The 20,492-nt window shown below is 30.5% G+C and overlaps 2 protein-coding genes across 5 annotated transcripts; both read right to left on the reverse strand.

Annotated features, from left to right (window-relative positions):
• Positions 1-1,060: 1,060 nt before the first annotated feature.
• On the reverse strand, positions 1,061-9,658 carry LOC127266665 (exosome complex component RRP41-like). 4 transcript variants are annotated; one of them, XM_051297007.1, is made up of 10 exons: positions 9,365-9,658; positions 9,024-9,252; positions 8,189-8,385; positions 6,997-7,075; positions 6,603-6,705; positions 6,374-6,494; positions 5,616-5,704; positions 5,360-5,509; positions 5,191-5,266; positions 1,061-1,388 (listed from the first exon to the last, which is right to left on the reverse strand). In XM_051297007.1, the coding sequence occupies exons 3-10, from the start codon at positions 8,322-8,324 to the stop codon at positions 1,255-1,257; spliced, it is 888 nt and encodes a 295-aa protein (XP_051152964.1). In that variant the 5' UTR covers positions 8,325-8,385; positions 9,024-9,252; positions 9,365-9,658; the 3' UTR covers positions 1,061-1,254. The 4 variants fall into 4 exon arrangements, with proteins under 4 accessions (XP_051152964.1, XP_051152965.1, XP_051152963.1 ...); XM_051297008.1 differs by having other exon boundaries at positions 8,189-8,374; positions 9,024-9,279; XM_051297006.1 differs by having other exon boundaries at positions 9,024-9,279.
• A 9,605-nt stretch (positions 9,659-19,263) lies between these two features.
• Positions 19,264-20,188, reverse strand: LOC127266698 (histone H2A-like). Its single transcript, XM_051297050.1, has 2 exons — positions 19,884-20,188; positions 19,264-19,774 (listed from the first exon to the last, which is right to left on the reverse strand). Exons 1-2 carry the CDS (start codon positions 20,091-20,093, stop codon positions 19,529-19,531), a joined length of 456 nt encoding a protein of 151 aa, XP_051153007.1. The 5' UTR covers positions 20,094-20,188; the 3' UTR covers positions 19,264-19,528.
• Positions 20,189-20,492: the final 304 nt, after the last annotated feature.

Below are 20,492 nucleotides of genomic sequence, written 5' to 3' on the forward strand. Positions count from 1 at the left end.
AATTAATAAGACCCTTATAACCGGACGGAGATAGTATTAATATAACTTAATAAAAAAATATATATTTTAACATAAATAAAAATATCATGATATAGTTGTAGTTTTAATTATATTATATATTTATTTATACAAAACTATAAAAGTATTATTAGTAATAAATTTAATTTGATTTATTTATTTTGGGAAATATATATGTATAACATATTTTATACTTTATATATATTTTTATTATCAAATTGAATATTTACGAATATCAAAACTTCATATTTATATTTGATTAATATTGATTAGTATTCAAATCATATCGAATATTTTTATTCCAATATGAATATTGAATTTCCAAATCTAATATAAAATCGAACAAAACTATTTAATTTTATTTTACAATCCTAATTACAATTAAATACATACACTTTAGGGTGTGTTGTGTTGTGGGATTCTATCCCAAAATTACTATTCATCAAATTTTTTTCATCCAAAAATATAATCAAACATTTATTTTCTATTTTTTATATTATATTAAAAATCAATTTTACATTCAAAACATCGCATCAATACCTATTTGTATCATATCATACCACTATTTCAATTCAAAATTTTTACTATTCAAATCTTTAACTCAAAATCCAAACCCCCCGAACAAACACACCCTGAACAATACAATAAGGAGTTAAGAAAGCCCAAATGAACCAACTCGACCCAATACGCATGAGGCCCAAGTTCGAGGCCGGTACGTTGCATCCTAGCCAAAAAGAAATTAGTTCCACCTTTTTTTTATTTTTTATTATTATTTTTTTCTAATAACATGGGAACCCATAGTCGTTAGGATGCTCTGAATAAATTTTCGGTTAAAACTAATAGCCAGTAAATTAGACCCGACAAGAAAGTTACACTAGACAAACCATGTATGGCAAGCAAGACCTGGAGACGTTGGTGTTTGAACCCATAATCTTAAGGTAACAAGTTCTATCTCTATACAGAATTCATATAATATTATAACCTATCAAATTTAAAAAAAAAAAAAAAAAGAAAAAAAAATTCAAAACTTCCAGAAAAATTAACATTAAACAACACGAGTTCTACAAAGCGGACAGGTACATTTCACGACTAGCCATGTCTCGACGCAAACAATATGATATCTATGCCCGCATTCCTTAATCGCTGCTAAAGGTTCGCTATCCTCGTACTCATCAAGGCATATGATGCAATGACCATCTTCCGATTCCGAATCTTTTGAAACATATTTATCCAAAACTAATATTTGATTGTCCCAAAACGATTCCAACCTTTTCGACAAGTCAATAGTACGATGATGATGATCCGGAACCACATCAATGATTGTCTCCGCCACTCGACTATCATGAACCTGGCTCTCGTTGTTGCGTATCCTTAGTAAAAATTGCAACCAAATTACAATTATGATACACAATGATGAGAAGCCCTTCGCCGATCAAACTAACATCGTAAGCATTCATGTTGCTCGATTGTGTTCTAAGAAATTAAATATTTTTGAAATAGAAAAAGAAAAGAAAAGAAACGAAAAAGAAAAAGAAAATTTTATTCATGTGTTTAGTACAGTAGATTGGTCGATGGAGCAATTTATACAAACAAACTTAAGGGAAAAGAAGTTAGAAATCTATACATTAAATAAAAATCTAATCTAATACTTTCTTCATCCCAAAAGTATAGTCTTAGGGTGTGTTCGTTTGTAGAATTTTGTCAAAATTTTACTATTCATCCAAAATTTTCCCCCAAAAAACATCAAATCAAACATCTATTTTTTATTTTTTACATTATACTAAAAATCAATTTTACATTCATAACATCACATCAACACCTATTTATATCACATCATACTACTATTCAAATTCAAAATTTTTACTATTCAAATTCCAATCCAAAATCCAAATCCTCAAACAAACACACTCTTATTGTGTTGGACACTGAGATTTAAGGAATATTGATATTATATGGGTAGTTGGTAAAAAGTAAAGATAAATGACTTTTTTGCCCTTGTGAGTGTATTAATGTAAAAAGTAGTGGCAATTGTGTAATAATAATGAAAAAATAGGGATAATTTTATGGTGATATGGTTATTTATGGAAATGAGACTATTATTTTGAAACGGACAAAAATAGTAAACAAGACTATTGTATTGGGACGAAAGAAAAGGAGTAATTTATACATCTACACTGGATTTTCGGAATCCTGAGATTTGTTTGTTGAAATTTGGAGTTTTGTTTGGATTATGGAGGAATTTTCTGTTTGATCAGTTTTGGGATATGAGATGTAATTAATTAAAAATAAATTATCTTTTTTTATAAAATAGTAAATCATAAATTATAAATTAGATATCATCTCATAAATATTTTTAATTACGAATTATAAATTATATATCATCTCATTGGAAATATATATATATATATACAATAATAATAATAATTAGTATTACACTCATGCGAGGCATAATTGTATTTATATATTCTATATATTTTATTACTATAAAATAAACTTAAATATTATAATTATTTGAATTTTTTTTTTTATGATAAATTGATATTTTAGTCTTGTAACTTGAATATGTAGCAAATTAGTCCCGTAAGTAAAAAAAAAAAAATTGTATTTTTAGTCCTCCAACATCAGAGATGCCTATGTTGTGTGGCACCCGTATAACTCGCCGGAAGACACATGTTTCACTACTAACAAAAAAAAAAAGTTAATAATTACTTAAATTTATCGCAAATTTTAATTCGCAACAATTAAAAGTTACGGAGAGTAATTTCGTGAGAAATTTATGTCATGCAGAAAAAGTTACAAATAACTTTTCGTGACTATCTAAAGTAATTGTTTATGTAACGAAAATATTCAAAATATTTTTATTATATGTCTTGACTATTTTTTCACATAAATTGTCACAAATTCTTTTCGTGACTATTTTAAATTACGGCAAAAATAACCAAAATTCTGATAACATTTTAAATTATTACAGATATTGTCATGGTATAATTTTTATGATTTTTTAAATCAAAAGTCACGACATAAGTAACGAAAGCAACCGTAATTTTTTTTTATTATCGCTTGTAATTATTTAAAGTAATAACAAAATTATAGAATCATCTTCAATATCTTTATTTTTTTTAGTTGATTGAATTTTTTTTTTTAACTATTCATGACTATTTAAAATCATGATATAAATACCGAAATATTAACAAAATCTTAATTCTATATATATCTTTATAAAAAATTATAGCTATTTATGGTTATATTATAAATAGTTTTATTTAATTTAATTAATAAATATTAATTTAATTTATTACAAATATTAAGGTAACTAAATATTTAACTATTTATGTATTAACTTCAAAATTTTATATAAAATATTTTTAAAAAATTGATTGAGTTTAAAAAATAAAAATCATTGATTGATTGATTCACAATATAAGAAATTTAAGAAGTCTTTGGCACTATATTATACTATTATTATTATTGTACCTTACTGTTTACATATTTTTCTAGTTCCGATTATTTCTTATTTAGTTAGTAGATTTTAGTTAATTTTTTTTAAAAAAAAAAAAAAAAAAAAAAAATTGATAATTCTACTATTATTTAAATTTAGAAAGAAAAAAAAATATTAATGGGTAAACATATCAATTTTGTATTAAACTAGTTAATAGGTCAATTTATCAAGTCATTTTGACCTACTTAAAAATTATTAAACTGATTAACAAGTTAATTTCGTATTGATTTGGTTTAAATGGGTCAAGCCCGTGTCTGGTGTTCTGACTTTTTTACATAAATGGGTCGATTGGGTTGGCCTATATAACCTGTTTAAAAATTCGACCCTACCCGAGTGACCCATTGCAAGCTCTAGGTGCGAACATGCACATTGGATTCTCAAAATACTTTTAATTTTTTTTTATATTACAAATATATCATTAGATTTACGTCTCATTAACTAATAAAATATTATTATTTTTTTATTTACTGTAAAATTTACTATAATATTATTATTTTTTAAGTTACTGTAAAATTTACTATAAAACCTCAAATGAGGTTATTATATTTGTATTACTATGATATAATAAGCCAAAGAGTGTTGGAATATAATAATATTTTAAATGAAATATTTCTTTTTAGAGTAAAAATCATTTTTGTCCCATTCAATATCATAATTATCAATTTTGGTCCCATTCAAAAAAAATTATCAATTTTGGTCTCACTCAAATGAAAATTTATCAATTTTAGTCCCAAGAGTTACTGGGATTGAACACGGTCGTGTTAGCTTGAACACGGTCGTGTTGGATGACTCAGAAGGTGACTGGGCGTCCCAGGCAGCCAATACGGCCGTGTTAGTCTCAACACCGCCGTGTTGATTATCCTGCGCTTCTGAACACGGCCGTTTTCCTGTCCATATTGCTGCCCGTGTTCTGAACACAGTCATGTTTCTCTCAACACAGCCATGTTCTATGTTCTGCCCATGTTCATGTCCATGGTCGTGAACATGGCTTAGAACATGGCTGTGTTGAGAATATGGGCAAGAACATGACCTAGAACATGGCTGTGTTGAAAACATGGACACGAACATGGCCTAAAACATGGCTGTGTTGAGAACATGAACATGAACATGGACAGGAATATGGTTGTGTTCAAGACACGGACAGAAACATGACTGTGTTCAGAAAACGGGCAGCAACACGACCGTGTTCAGAAGCGCAGGGTAATCAACACAGCTGTGTTGGCTGCCTGGGACGCCCAGTCATCTTCTTAGTCATCCAACACGGCCATTGTTCAGTCCAGTCAACCATTTTGGGACTAAAATTGATAAATTTTCATTTGAATTGGACCAAAATTGATAATTTTTTTTTAATGAGACCAAAATTGATAATTATGATATTGAATGAGACCAAAAATGATTTTTTTTTATTTTTTTTTTTTATGAACAATACAACTGAAAACAAAAATAAATAAAGCCACATCAACTTCATAATAATAGCTCAAAATTAGTAGAGGCATGAATCATGTTCATTAAGGGCACCTCCATTCAAACTAAAAACATAAATCAAATCGAAAGGATATCAAATAGAAGCCAAAATCATTATATGATAAAGATGTATAGATATAATCATATATATATATATATCTATGAAAATGATGAATTGATTTAGAAATCTTTTTCCTAATTTTGCTAACCTGAAGCAGCTTCTTTAAGACAAGATCTCATGATCTTCTCCAGCTTCGAACAAGCGTCGAGGCATAACTGCATAGCCTGCATTCGACATATACAATAGCATCCTAAAGTATCGAATATTTGTCTGAATCTGTCTGCATTGTAAAAAACTAAGTCGAATATATTTCTCACCTCATGTATCTTTGGTGTCGACCATTCACCTGTGATTGTCATTTGCGTAACCTCATTACGCGAGGGCATGCTCGTAATCATCAGGCTACCGTCTTGGCAGCTTTCTTCTTCGGACAGTGGATCAATGAGAAGACTCTTCCTGAGACACGACTGTGCAGAGAATACAAAGACATGATACGAGGCACTTTCAGAAAATCCAGTTAAGACAAAACTGAATCGCAGCACCGAAGATGGAGTGTAAGAATTCGAAGCGCACCACTGAAACTGAGGCAACAATGTCGTACATCATGATGCCTGCATCGGCTAGAGCAAGACTGGCACATGTTGTAACTACTGGAAGATCGCCTGCAGCATTAATAATATTTTTTGGAAGAATGCCGGGAAATGGTAGAAAATTTCTTGCGGCAAGTAACATTATAACCAAGCTTTGATAAATACCGAATACTTTAGACCAAATGCATTAATAATAACATAAACACAAAGGGCCACATTAAAGGTCTCGATATATTTTGCTAATTACGAAGATCATTCAGTGAAAAATGAATCCAAGTCGTGAGGAAGAGAATTGATAAAGAACTTGATGCATGCTTCATTTGTATATTTGTGAATTATGAGTGAGAAAGTCGTAGGGTGTGTTCTTTTGAGGATTTTTACCCAAGATTTTACTATTCATCAAAAAAATTTTCCTCCAAAAATATCAAATCAAACACTTATGTTTACTTGTAAGATTTTACCGCTGATTTTACTATTCCAACTTAAAAATTTTCCTCCAAAAATATCAAATCAAACACTTATGTTTACTTGTAAGATTTTACCGCTGATTTTACTATTCCAACTTTCTTTTCCCTCCACAAACATCAAATCAGACACCCAATTTTTATTTATTTTATTACACTAAAATCTAATTTTACATTCAAAATATCACATCAACACACACATATATATATATATATCACATTAATAATAACATAAACACCCGTAGTTTCTCAAACAAAAGGTTAAAATTATACTTACTTCCTCCCGATTCCAACACCAAAGCAAAGACATCTACGGTTGTTTTGGGAAATGATTCCAGTATAATAGCACCCTCAAGCGCTTTATGGAGCATAGAGGAAAGATCCTTAGTGTCTGGACTCTGGGAAACAAGCATCATTGCAATCAGGTACAAGAGCATAGCATGGAGTAAGATCGGGAAAAGTAAAACAAATAGGTAAAAAGAATAAAAAATGGGAATCAGATTAACCTGAGCGCGGGAAGGGGTACCGAAATTTGTATAGCTGACATTACAATTCAATCGCCCTTTGTCACTATACATCACCGCTTTCTTACTTTCTCGGGGTCCAAACCTTTACACAAAAAAATTGATGAATAAAAACTTTCATATGGTGCAGTATACAAGAATATTCAAAAAATTTGTGAAAATAAAAGCTCAAGAATACCAAATTCGTTATTTCAGAATAAGAAGACACATCTGCCTTTCAAAATGAGGACATTCGAATATTGCTACTATCACTCAAACTTCAAATGTAAATAGTGGCTCTAGTTACATACACGTTTAGAAGTTTTACACTATTCATCAACCGTAGTCTTTTCAAAAAACATCGCATCAAATAATTGTTTCCAATCGATATACTTACACAGACACAATGACCTTAGTATTTCCAAACTCAGCATAAGCAGAACCTGAGGCAGAAGTCACTGCTCCTGTCCTTACAACTGCAAGATTGCAACAAAAAACATAAGTTTAACACTCATATCTGGTTAATCCTAAACTCATCTCAATTAACTAAAATATGATTGGTTAAGGGTATTGTGGAAGATTGTTATCAACAAAGTCTAAATCTCACAGAATCACAACATTTCCCTTTCACAAACAACTGCTTAAGGTGGATGTGGAATACTCTCAGGTTCAGAAGGCCCGTTATTAGGAAAGATTATATTTATCGTTTCTTGAATAAAAGCATCGAGCAATTTTATGAAACGGCTTATAGATTCATTGGTAATGGCACCATAATTAGCTTATGACTGCCAATATGTTGCCTTTGGCTACCATAATCAGCTCCAACAGTGGTGGTGATATACATTTACCATACAAACTGAAAAAATCATCGGAAGGATGTGAGATGAATTCTCCTAGTTTCTATAATACATTATCATACGTAAAACAAAACTAAAATACAATATCTCACTTATCCTCCATAATAAAATTAATTTCTTATTCAAATAATGCCACAGAATCATTGTTAAAAGATCTCAAAACTAAGGAAAATTGAATAGCAAAAATGGGAAAAGAAAACACAAATGTACACACCCTAAACTTCAAGAAATTGCTATCTTTATGCATCATTGAAACACTCTTGAACAAAAGCAGAAAATGAAAAAAAAAAAAAAAAAAAAAGACCATTACTTTCAATAAGCTACTACGACTATGCAAAAAAACTTACTGCCATTTGCACCCCTGTGTGCTTGTCTTGTTCCCCAAAAATTTAACTAAATGTTAAGAATGTTAAAGATACTAAGCATTTATAGTGGCCTACAGATGCACTAATAAAGATACATTTTCAAGTTCCACCAGAACCACTAATTAACAAAGATCACACACAATCATCAATCAGCATCTATATAATCCTCAGTCCATGCAAGTGAACAAGAAAACCCCCACAACATAATTGTCAACAGTCTAAATCGAAATCTAAATAAACTGAGTGATAATTGGCAAGTACAGTGGAACAAAAAAAAAAGGAAAAATCAAGCTGAATAGCTATACATCAGCCGCATAAACATGTATATATCCCCACCCCCCACAATAACAAAGGATGGTGTACATACACGCAGGACGGCATTGGTGGTGGTTGCGGCCATCTGGTCGGACCCAATCAGAATCTGTCAGAATAGGTCTCTTCACCTTCTGACCAGTCAGCAAAGGAGAGTATGTGGTTGGCCCCGAGCTTGGTTTTCCAGCCATTGCTCTACTTTATTTGTTTCTACAATGAAAGCTTTTGGCGGCACCAAGACCTGCTCAATGTCTTGAAATCATAACCAGCAGCAGATGGCTCAGAAAAAAAGTGAAAAGCATAATAATACATGCACAAATAGCAAATTACTCTGTCACAAAGCATGGTGCATATTACATGGATAGATAAAATTTATATTGCAAAAACTTCAAACATATAAACTATTGGAAATGCTAATAACATGTGTTAATTAACATCTAACTCCCATATTTAGCAAACACAAACCCATAAGAAATCTATGAACAATTTCTAGGAGCATCTTTCACTAAAATAGAGAAAGTTTTCAATATCGAGGCGTTAACACAGAAGGGACATATGAGATTAGAGCATTGATATACAAACCAAAAGTATTGGCATATATTGTTGACACTGATCTTCATTTCTAACAAAGAAAGAAAGACTAATCTGCAATTTTTGTTTCCACTCTAAGATTTTATAATAAGGACTTCAGATTACATCCACATAAGCATCAAATCAACAAGAAGATAAATAAACAACAGTTAATCTTAGGTTATTAAAATAGAAAGCTCAACCACAGGCTAAGAGCACCTAAAATTTCAAATGGCAGCGCACAGAGGAAACATACATGAAAGATCAAATAAAACACCTCAAAACGCACCGAGTAAAAGAGCCTGAACAAAGATATATACCTGCTGAATCTATCGACGTTAGCCAGAAATGAATAGTCGAAGGATAACCGAAGATAGTCGATACCAACTTCAAAATGAAGGAATACTGCCCGAAAAGAGAATCACGCTGTGTTTCTTTATGGTTGCGAACAGGTCCCGCACTGTGCGAGTCCTGTAGCAATGTGTGAAGGCGGGAAACCACACCTCTTCCCCGACAATCTTATCCTACTCCATCATGTGCAGAGCAGCCCTGCAAAATCAAGAAAAAGGTTCCTAACTGTACTTGAGCACAGCAGAAAAGCTCTCCGTTTAGAGTGTCGACATCGAAATTAGGGTCGATTAAGGAGCGAAAAGAAGCTCACATTGAGAGAGGCGGCGTTGTGAGTCCACAGCTTGCTCTTGTAGGGGTCCCGGTGCTTCCCAAGTTGACGTCGTAGCCTCGCGATGAATGGGAACGGGTTTTAGAGGGAATTGGGGTGTTGCAGGTGAGTAATTTCTGTAATAGAGGAGTCAAGGGCAGCGGGGAGGAGGACGGAACTGGAACGACGGCGGCGGCGGCGGCGGCGGAGCCTAAGCTTTAAGGAAAGAGTGGGGGTTCGAGTTAACGTCGGCAGCAGACGATGGACCAAGGCGAAGTCGACGGCTGGGATTTGGGATTAGGGCTTCATTATTTAAAATGTTTACGTTATAATTTTATTTTAAACTATTTTTATAAATAAATAAATTTATAAAAATATTTAATTGAATTTATTTTATTGACATTAAATTGACCGTTAAATTTTAAAAGGATAAATTACATGACTATAATTTGTATAGTATTTTAGTTAAAATGTACAAAAATATATGTATTTTGCTTATTTTTTATTCTAAATAAAAATTTAAATTATCAAATTTTATACTGACAAAAACATAAAATATGTTAAATAATTTTATTGAGTAAAACAAATGAATAAATAATTATTTATAATTTTTTGAAAACAAATTATTATCTTATTTTTACAAAAATTATATAAATAAATAATTAATCAATTATTTATTTATTTATTTTATTTAATAAAATAAATTAAGATATTGAGCAAAAACTATTTTTGATTTTATTCAATATCATAATTATCAATTTTGGTTCTATTCAAAAAATTTAATCAATTTTGTCTCATTCAAATGAAAATTTATCAATTTTAGTCCTAAAATGGTTGACTGACACTGAACACGGCCGTATTGGATGACTCAGAAGGTGACTGGGCGTCCAAGGCAATCAATACAGCCATGTTGATTACCTTACACTTCTGAACACGGTTGTGTTCTTGCCCGTGTTTTGAATACAACCATGTTTATGTCAATGTTCTCAACACAACCATGTTTTAGACTATACTCACGACCCTATTCTCAACAAAGTCATGTTAAAAATATATATTATGATGATTATTAAAAATATATATTAATATTTATTATCTTTATATATCTTTTTGCAATTATTTTTTAAAAATATTAAAATTTGATTATTTTTATATTATAAAATAATTGTAAAAATATTTTTGTTGAATTATAAATATATATGAAATAATTTTAACCAAGAAGTTAAAATAATAATAAACATTACCTACAATATGTTATATTGAAAACATGGTCCTGAACATAGCCTAAAACATGGTTTTGTTGAGAATATAGGCAGGAACACGGCCGTGTTCAGATGACATGGTAATCAACATTACCGTATTGAGCCCAACACGGCTGTGTTGATTGTCTCGGACGCTCAGTAACCTTCTGAATCATCCAACACGGTTATTAAAAATATATATTAATATTTATATCTATATATATTATGATTATTATTAAAAATATATATTAATATTTATTATCTTTATATTTTTTTTTTGCAATTATATTTTTTAAATATTAAAAATTGATTATTTTTATATTATGAAATAATTGTAAAAAATTTTTTTGTCGAATTATAAATATATATGAAATAATTTTAACCAATAAGTTAAAATAATAATAAACATTACCTACAATATGTTATATTGAAAACATGGTCGTGAACATAGCCTAAAACATGGTTTTGTTGAGAATATGGGCAGGAACACGGCCGTGTTCAGATGACATGGAAATCAACATTACCGTGTTGAGCCCAATACGGCTGTGTTGATTGTCTCGGACGCCCAGTCACCTTCTGAGTCATCCAACACGGTTATTAAAAATATATATTAATATTTTTATATATATATTATGATGATTATTAAAAATATATATTAATATTTATTATCTTTATATTTTTTTTGCAATTATTTTTTTAAAATATTAAAAATTAATTATTTTTATATTATGAAATAATTGTAAAAAATATTTTTGTTGAATTATAAATATATATGAAATAATTTTAACCAATAAGTTAAAATAATACTCCCTCCCTCCAATATACCATGTCCACGTTGCCGTTTCTGTCCGTCCCACATACCATGTCACTTTCCTTTTTTGAAAAATGATTACACACTTTAATCTCATTTTAAATTTTTTAATTTTAATTAAACTAATTAGTTATCTTAATCTTAATTTATAATTATTTATATTATAGGATAATTATTTTCACTAGTACATTCTTAATTATCTACTAATTACATCCCTTCTAAAATACCGTGTCTACAGTGTAGCAAACACGGTATCTGGGACGGAGGGAGTAATAAACATTACCTGCAATATGTTATATTGAAAATATGATCGTGAACATAGCCTAAAACATTACTTTTGTTGAGAACATGGGCAGGAACACGGCCGTGTTCAGATAACATGGTAATCAACATTATCGTGTTGAGCCCAACACGGCTGTGTTGATTATCTCGGACTCCCAGTCACCTTATGAGTCATCAACACGGTTATTAAAAATATATATTAATATTTATATCTATATATATTATGATTATTATTAAAAATATATATTAATATTTATTATCTTTATATATTTTTTTTTGCAATTATATTTTTTAAATATTAAAAATTGATTATTTTTATATTATGAAATAATTGTAAAAAATTTTTTTGTCGAATTATAAATATATATGAAATAATTTTAACCAATAAGTTAAAATAATAATAAACATTACCTACAATATGTTATATTGAAAACATGGTCGTGAACATAGCCTAAAACATGGTTTTGTTGAGAATATGGGCAGGAACACGGCCGTGTTCAGATGACATGGAAATCAACATTACCGTGTTGAGCCCAATACGGCTGTGTTTGTCTCGGACGCCCAGTCACCTTCTGAGTCATCCAACACTGTTATTAAAAATATATATTAATATTTTTATATATATATTATGATGATTATTAAAAATATATATTAATATTTATTATCTTTATATTTTTTTTGCAATTATTTTTTTAAAATATTAAAAATTAATTATTTTTATATTATGAAATTATTGTAAAAAATATTTTTGTTGAATTATAAATATATATGAAATAATTTTAACCAATAAGTTAAAATAATACTCCCTCTGTCTCAGATACCATGTCCACATTGCCGTTTATGTCCGTTCCACATACCATGTCACTTTCATTTTTTTGGAAAATGATTACACACTTTAGTCTCATTTTAAATTTTTTAATTTTTTTTTAATTTGAATTAAACTAATTAGTTATCTTAATCTTAATTTATAATTATTTATATTATAGGATAATTATTTTTAATAATATATTCTTAATTATCTACTGATTACACCCCTCCTAAAACATGGCTTTGTTGAGAATATGGGCAGGAACACGGCCGTGTTCAGATGACATGGTAATCAACATTACCGTGTTGAGCCCAACACGGCTGTGTTGGCTGCCTCGGACGCCCAGTCACCTTCTGAGTCATCTAACACGACCGTGTTCAAGCTAACAAGGTCGTGTTCAGTCCCAATCAACCATCTTGGGATTAAAATTTATAAGTTTTCATTTGAGTTAGACCAAAATTGATAATTATGATATTAGATAAGACCAAAAATGATTTTTGCTCTAAGATATTTTATATTTTATATTTGTATAAAATTTGCGTAATTTAAGTTTTTATTTAGAACCAAACATCAATTTTAAACAACTAAGGTGTTTCGTAATTTTACATTAACACAATAGTTCACGCAATAAATAAAACCCAAAAACAATATAGTTTTATAGAATTTACCCATTTTAAAATCTCTCATTGTATTTTTCTTATTAAATTTCTAAAAATAATTCAATTTCACGTTATTCTCTATTAAGCCTGATTAAATTGGATAAATGGTATAGTTTTTTTTATAAAATGCATACTTTTTTATTGTATGAAATTTTTGATTAAATTAAAATATGTATGAAACATAATTGTAAACACGTATTTATGTAAATTTTATACAAATATAAAAAGATATCTTAAATAATCTTATTGAAATAAATAAATAGTCTTATTTATTTTATAATTTTTTATAAATATTAAGTAACCGTACATAAATTATACTTGCAAAATTACTTTTGTACCTTTTTTAAAATTTTTATTTATTATAAATATTTATTATTTTTATATTATACACCACTAAATCATTTCTACATGCTACTCCTGTTTATTAGATGACCCATTTTCCTTTTTTTTATAGTCTCACAAAAGATGACTTCTTTCTATTTTTATAATTTTATCAATCTTAAACATACTTAACAAATATAAATTAATTTAATTAAACTTCTAACATCTTACACTTAGATCACTCGAAACCCCTTTATTTCTATATCTCTCCTCAATTAACATAATTTTTTATCTATATTTAAAACTCCTCATTTTTTATAAAACTAGTCTATGGTAATGATAAATAAATAAAAATATTTGTATTATATAAAATTTTATTATCTACAAAATGATATTCATATTGTATATATTTTTTGGAGATATAATATTAAAAAATTTTAAAATACCAATAATATTATTCATATAAAAAACAATAAACTAATATCATAACTTATTATTAATAACTTACTAATTTCACAACCTAAAAATTTGCACAAAAATAAGATGATCTATTTACAAATTAATAAAAAATTGTGTATTTTCATCCTCTCACATCGGCTACATTAATATGGATTCAATTTTTTAGTTTTTTTTTTTTTTTAATATTATTTTTGCTTGATTTTCAGGTGAAAATTTTATATGAATTTCGATCATTTTATCATTTTAAATAATACTTCTACACATAAAATTTAGTAAATTTTATTTTCTTTATACACTTTTACGTTTGGTGTTACTTTTATTATTTTGATGTAATATAATTATATGTTTTAGAGAATAGATTAAAATTATTGTTTATAAATTTTGTTATTAATTTGTAAGTTTATTTTTTATTAATATAAATAGCATTTTTCGGTGTTTTACTATTTTTTTATTTTTTATTTTTTATTTTTTTTTTTTGAAATGAAATATTTTTAAAAAAAATTTATAAAACAAATGCATTTTACTAACATCTGCCAAACCTTATGCAAAAAGGCATTCCGTAAGCATTAGTAGCCAACACGAGAATTAACATTTGATAAGAATATTGTGATACTAAAGAATTTTCAATCACTGTGAGATTTCATCTTAGAGATCTATATATATCTGAAAATATCTTATCAATGTGTAAATTACACACCGTTGAGATATCTAATATATACAAACTTATTCAATAGGGATGTAAGTAATATCAAACACAAAATCATTATTGAATATATGAGGAGTTTTTTAAAGAAAAAAATAGTAAATGACACATTTGAAAATTTTATTTCCCTTTTTATCTAAGAAAGCTCATCTAATTTTTTTTTTTTAAAAAATAATATTACTTACCTAAATTTGCATTCCAAAAAAAGTTATCTATAATGTCACATGCATTTTTAGAAATAATTTATCCCTTTGAATTAAAATTCTTTTGTTACTTATCATATTTGTTAGGAGAATATTTGTTCTCTCCTCTTGACTCCATTATTGGTAGACTACAAATAGTTGAATGGATTAATTCCTTATTTACGTCTAAAAAATAAAAAAATAATTAAATAATTATTTATACCGAGCGCGACTATTGATTTATTCTTTATTTTTTCTTGTTTTATTTAGTTGAGAAGGGGTAGGTGAATCATAAATAGATTATGACTTAATTCACCCAAAGTTTTAGACCAAATGAGTTTTTTTTTATTTTGTATGAAGAATCGTGTTAAAAATATAAAAATATTATTTTATATTGAATGTTTAATTTTTTATGATAAGTATTCAATTTATTTTTTTAATGGCATTGGTAGAACAAAAAGTATATTTTCCTTTTTTTTTTTTTTTTCTACAGTTTTGACCAAACACATCTTAGGTCATGGACAACATTAAGTGTGTTCTAAGTTGTATATATTATCGAAAGCCTCTCCCAAAAAGTTCTTCTAACTCTTCTTTATCAACCTTTTCGATTGTCCCAGTCACCGTCCTCAATAATTTTACTTCATTAATAGTTTTTTTTTTTTGTATTTTAATACCCAACATGCTTGAATTTAATACACCACATACATCATATGAATTAACAACATTATATTATTTTAGCAGATAACATACTCTCATACAATACACGCCATAGTTATGAACAAACAGTACATATCTTTTATTACAAGCAACTTGTGTTGTATATAATTGCTGATTTTCCAAATCAGCACCGTAATCATTCCCCTTTAGGAAATAAATAAATTTTGAAAGTCTAATAGGAATAGTACCGTTTATATTTTCCGTTATTCTGTTTAAAGGCCTGTTCAGGAAGACCATCTAATTCTCCGGAAAGGATCAATTGAAACCCTCTAATGGTTTCTGCTAGACCAACATATTCCCCCGGAGGTAAATACTTCGGCTACAAAAAAGGGTTGTGATAAGAAACGCTCAATTTTTCGCGCTCTTGCTACGGTTAAACGATCCTCTTCGGATAATTCGTCCAACCCCAGGATGGCTATAATGTCTTGAAGCTCTTTATAACGTTGTAAGGTATTAAAAATATTCTTATATTTATATAATTTACACCACAAATATCTTTATATTATAAAACACTAATAGAAATATTTTTGTATTTTTTCTTAATTTATACTACATATTAATATAATAATTAATATTAAAAAATCAGTATACAAAAAATTGATTGTATTCTTCTTTAAGTATTTAAGGATTATGCATAAAATAAAACATGTTTGTTTACCCAAAGCAAGAATCCCATTTATCTGAATCCAAAAAAGACTTATGTAGCATGATAACCGAATGAGTCATTTATTCTCTACAAGAAAACTACAACAAAAGCATGCACTAGCTCTAAAGTGATGTGTTGTAAAGCTCAAGTTAGAATCAGAAAAATATTGTACAAAAAAAATTTCAGGCTATCTATACAGTTTATTGAGCCGCATACTAGAGTTTTGGCATATACTTGATGTATTCTTTCGGGGACTAACATCTAAAAATACCTAACTTAGCGACCCCTCATTCTGATCGAATTGAAAAACAAATCTTTATATTTTTATGTACTTTTCTTGATTTCTAAATGTCCGCAACATGAAGAAGTTGTGCACTCAATTCATATGAACCATGAATTAATGAATGAATGAATGATGAAATAATGAAATACACACCTTGTATAGATTATAGATTACACCTTGTATTCATTCCCCACAAATTTCCATCAAATACTTTACCTTCGATCTCCATATCCTCCCCATTGTGCTTCTTCCTCCCTCCGGTTAGGTAGTTACTAGAATAATCAGAATGGTGCCGTGCCCAACACATCCCATCTCCTTCGAACCATATTGCCCTGCATTACGACTAGGACAAACATTACACCATGACTAAAACATCCTTCATGCTATTTATTCTGGTGTTCATGTCGTTTATGTAGAGGTTGTCTGTTAACAGAAACAGGGAATCCCTCAGGTTTATGTTTCGAGTTTTATGTACCTTGCAGCGCGATGAGTAATTGAATTCATGTTCTTCAATCCTTCAGTCTTTTTGTCGAGTCGAGTGGGACTTTAACACACTATTTAGTGTCTCCTTTCTTGCATATCTCCCATCTGGATCATCCCAACTGATAAAAATAAAGTTATGGCCTAAAATATTTCTTAGCAAAGCCAAGAAAGCAACAATACAACATAAATTTTTACAGATGCTTACTGAACCTGACGCCAAATGTTGGGATGAAAATACGTAAGGGACATATTACTACTCCTCCCAGTCCCTTCAATGATTTACATATTAACTCTAAATCAATGCACTACTAATCGAACGCTGTATGTATATTTGCAGGTTATGGAACATATAAATACGCTCAAGAAATCCGTTGGACCGGCAATTCACATTTTACAACCAACACAATCTAAGTTGGTCACAGACAGTGTGATGTCCAGATAAAGACATGATGTTAGTTCTGTAAGGATATTACATGAAAAATTCATTACCTATAAATGTTCCAAGGATATTAAATTAATTGACATCTAGGAGGAAGATTAAGAAGCAGGCGGCAACAAACTTTTGAAAATTCGATCATGACTGGAGTAGAAAAGTTTTGAAAATATAATAGGAAGGCAGTCACTTGTTACTGTTTTCCAAATGTACACATGATTCAAATGCAACATCGCCCTTGCAGGTTTGTGTCAGGAGTCAGATAATATCGTGAGTTGCTCGACAAAGATTAATATGAAACATACTTTGTACTAGTTAACCTAACTGTAACAAATACTTGCAATGTTAGAATCTGAACATTGCAACTAGGAAGATCATAAATAGCTCTAATGCTACCTGCGCACCATAAAGAATGTAATGAAATAGGAGGGCCTTCCCCCGAGTTATACCTTAATAGATTCAATACGGTGTACAAGTCATTTCAAGACAAGTCGCAAACCTTATTATAAAACATCACAACACAATGTTAGATTCAGAACACGCAGCTCATAAACTTCAACAAGATGCAATACTATGATGGAACATCACAAGTAAACCAATATCGAGACCAAAAGGAGGTAAAGAAAACAAGGCCCTCTAAATACATCCATGCGCACATATGTAAAGCTTAATTGTTCTTCACTACTTCATTTCAAGATTCAGAAACCACAGTTCAACCTAGTTCCAAGAACACATAATTTAACTAAGCCGCAAGCTTAATTCAATATGGCAAATACAAGATGCGGACCATTAGCAGAATATACAGTCTGTCATATGGCATAAGTAATAGCCCCATTAGCACATGAAGTAACTAAGCCGCAAAGCTTAGTCAATATGGTAAGTATAAGAAACGGACACTTGGAAGAATATATAATCTGCCATATGGCATAAGAGACAACTCCAGTTACATACGACATAACTTATACGCATAGGTCAGCTCAATATGGTATATATGAGAAACAGACAGTTAGCAGCAGAATATATAGTCTGCCGAATGATACGACACAAATAACTAGTCTGCAAGTTCAATTTGGTAAATATGAGATACGGTCAGCTAGCAGAAAATACAGTCTGCCACATGGCACAAGTAAAAGCTCCAGTACCGCACAATGTAACTTAGTCGTAAAGCCTAATTATATGTGGTAAGTATAAGGTAGCTGACTGTTACTGGAATATATTGTCTGTCATACATAACAGTCCCAGTATCGCAAGACATAACTAGGCGACAAAGCATAGTTCAATAGATTTTCTTCAATTCTCGTGCAAGATAACAATTGCCGTAACTAATATTGTATCATCTACGGCTGCTAGATTGAACAAGTGCATAGCATAACAAAAACAAAAGCAAAAAAAAAAAATAAAATCAGAGCTAAATTTGACAAATGTTAAGACACAAATTACTTGCCTCGAATCAGCTGCCGGCATTACAACTGCAGATGATATTCCTGGCTCCCATCATCTACAAACAGCATGCCTGGAGAACAACAAATACGATATGTAAATAATTCAGGGAATGCTTCAATTTCAAAAATATCAACCCATAGATTTCAACCATTTGCTTGCTGATGGCTTTGAAAAGATTTATCATAAAAACCCATCCTTAAAAACCTTAGAGAGTCACCACAAAAGCATAGAACAAAACCGTCACTCCAAATAAGTTTCAGAAACAGAAGAACTTCTTAAACATATATTGCCAAAACATATTTCATTTCTACATACAGCAGTGTAACATGATGAGAAAAATGTCATCAAGTAGCCATAAAAAATCAAGAAAGCCTATTATAGAATGAATGATTTTACACCCAACATCCCATCACAATGCCAAGCAATCCAACAAATACCCCATCATAAATGCAAATGTATATAGACTTTACAACAAACTAAGAATACAAATAACAAAGACACAAGAAATTTGTAAATGTAGCTGAAGCATGAAGATAGATCCAACATATATGGATAAATTCATTTCCAAAATGGGTTCAAGAAAACAGAATAATTGCTAATACAACATCACATTCCATTTTCCATCCAAATATATCCATTTCCAGAACACCCATACCTACATGAAATAAAAAACCCTAATCATAAGAACACTTCAAGAAACTAAGCAGCAGCTGCCTTCCTTGGTGACTTAGTTGCCTTCGACGGCGATTTAGGCTCCTTATCTCCGCCAGTCTTCTTTGGCAACAGCACCGGGTTTATATTAGGTAGAACACCACCATGAGCAATCGTCACACCATCGAGCAATTTCCCGAGCTCTTCGTCATTCCTCACAGCCAACAGCACATGCCTCGGAATAATCCTGCTCTTCTTATTGTCCCGAGCCGCATTCCCAGCCAATTCCAGAACCTGCAACCCAATTTTGCAAAATTAATCGACAAAGAAAACTCGAAGAAACACCCAAAATCGCAAATCTATGACCGCAGATTTGAAGAAGGTATCCAATTCAGCAAAATACCTCAGCAGCTAAGTATTCGAGAACGGCAGCCATGTAAACCGGTGCGCCGGTGCCGACACGCTGCGCATAACGTCCAACCTTCAAGTAACGGCCGATTCTACCGACGGGGAACTGCAGGCCTGCCCTAGCTGACCGAGAAACAGCCTTCTTCCTTGGACCACCGCCCTTCCTCCCTCCAGCGCCCTTCTTCACTTTCCCTGTAGTCTCCATGAAATGCCGATTTCGGAACTGTGAAATGACGATGGAAAAAAACGAATATTGGGTTTCAAAATCCCTCCCCGATTTGAACGGCGAATTCAGTGGTGCTCAAGGGATCGAGTTGGCGTGTTGTTATATAGTGGTGATCGAGGCATCTGGCTTCGATCTTCATTGCGTTGCGCTGGGTGATTTCCAGCCGTTGGATCTGAGCTCGATCCGCGTGGTGTGTGATCGACCAATGAGAAGTGAGCTTGGGAATTTTGAAGTTTTAGGTTAACGAAATTCGGAATTCACTTTCTCCCGCCTCTTATTTCACAACTTTCCCCCCAAAAGGAAATTTCTAATTTTGGGGAAATCAAACCAAATGGGCAGACAATAGTTTTAAATAATATGTTATTTATTTATTAAGAA

The sequence above is a fragment of the Andrographis paniculata genome, unplaced genomic scaffold (assembly GCF_009805555.1).
Source record: "Andrographis paniculata isolate CXL003 unplaced genomic scaffold, ASM980555v1 Contig77END, whole genome shotgun sequence".
Lineage (NCBI taxonomy): Eukaryota > Viridiplantae > Streptophyta > Magnoliopsida > Lamiales > Acanthaceae > Andrographis > Andrographis paniculata.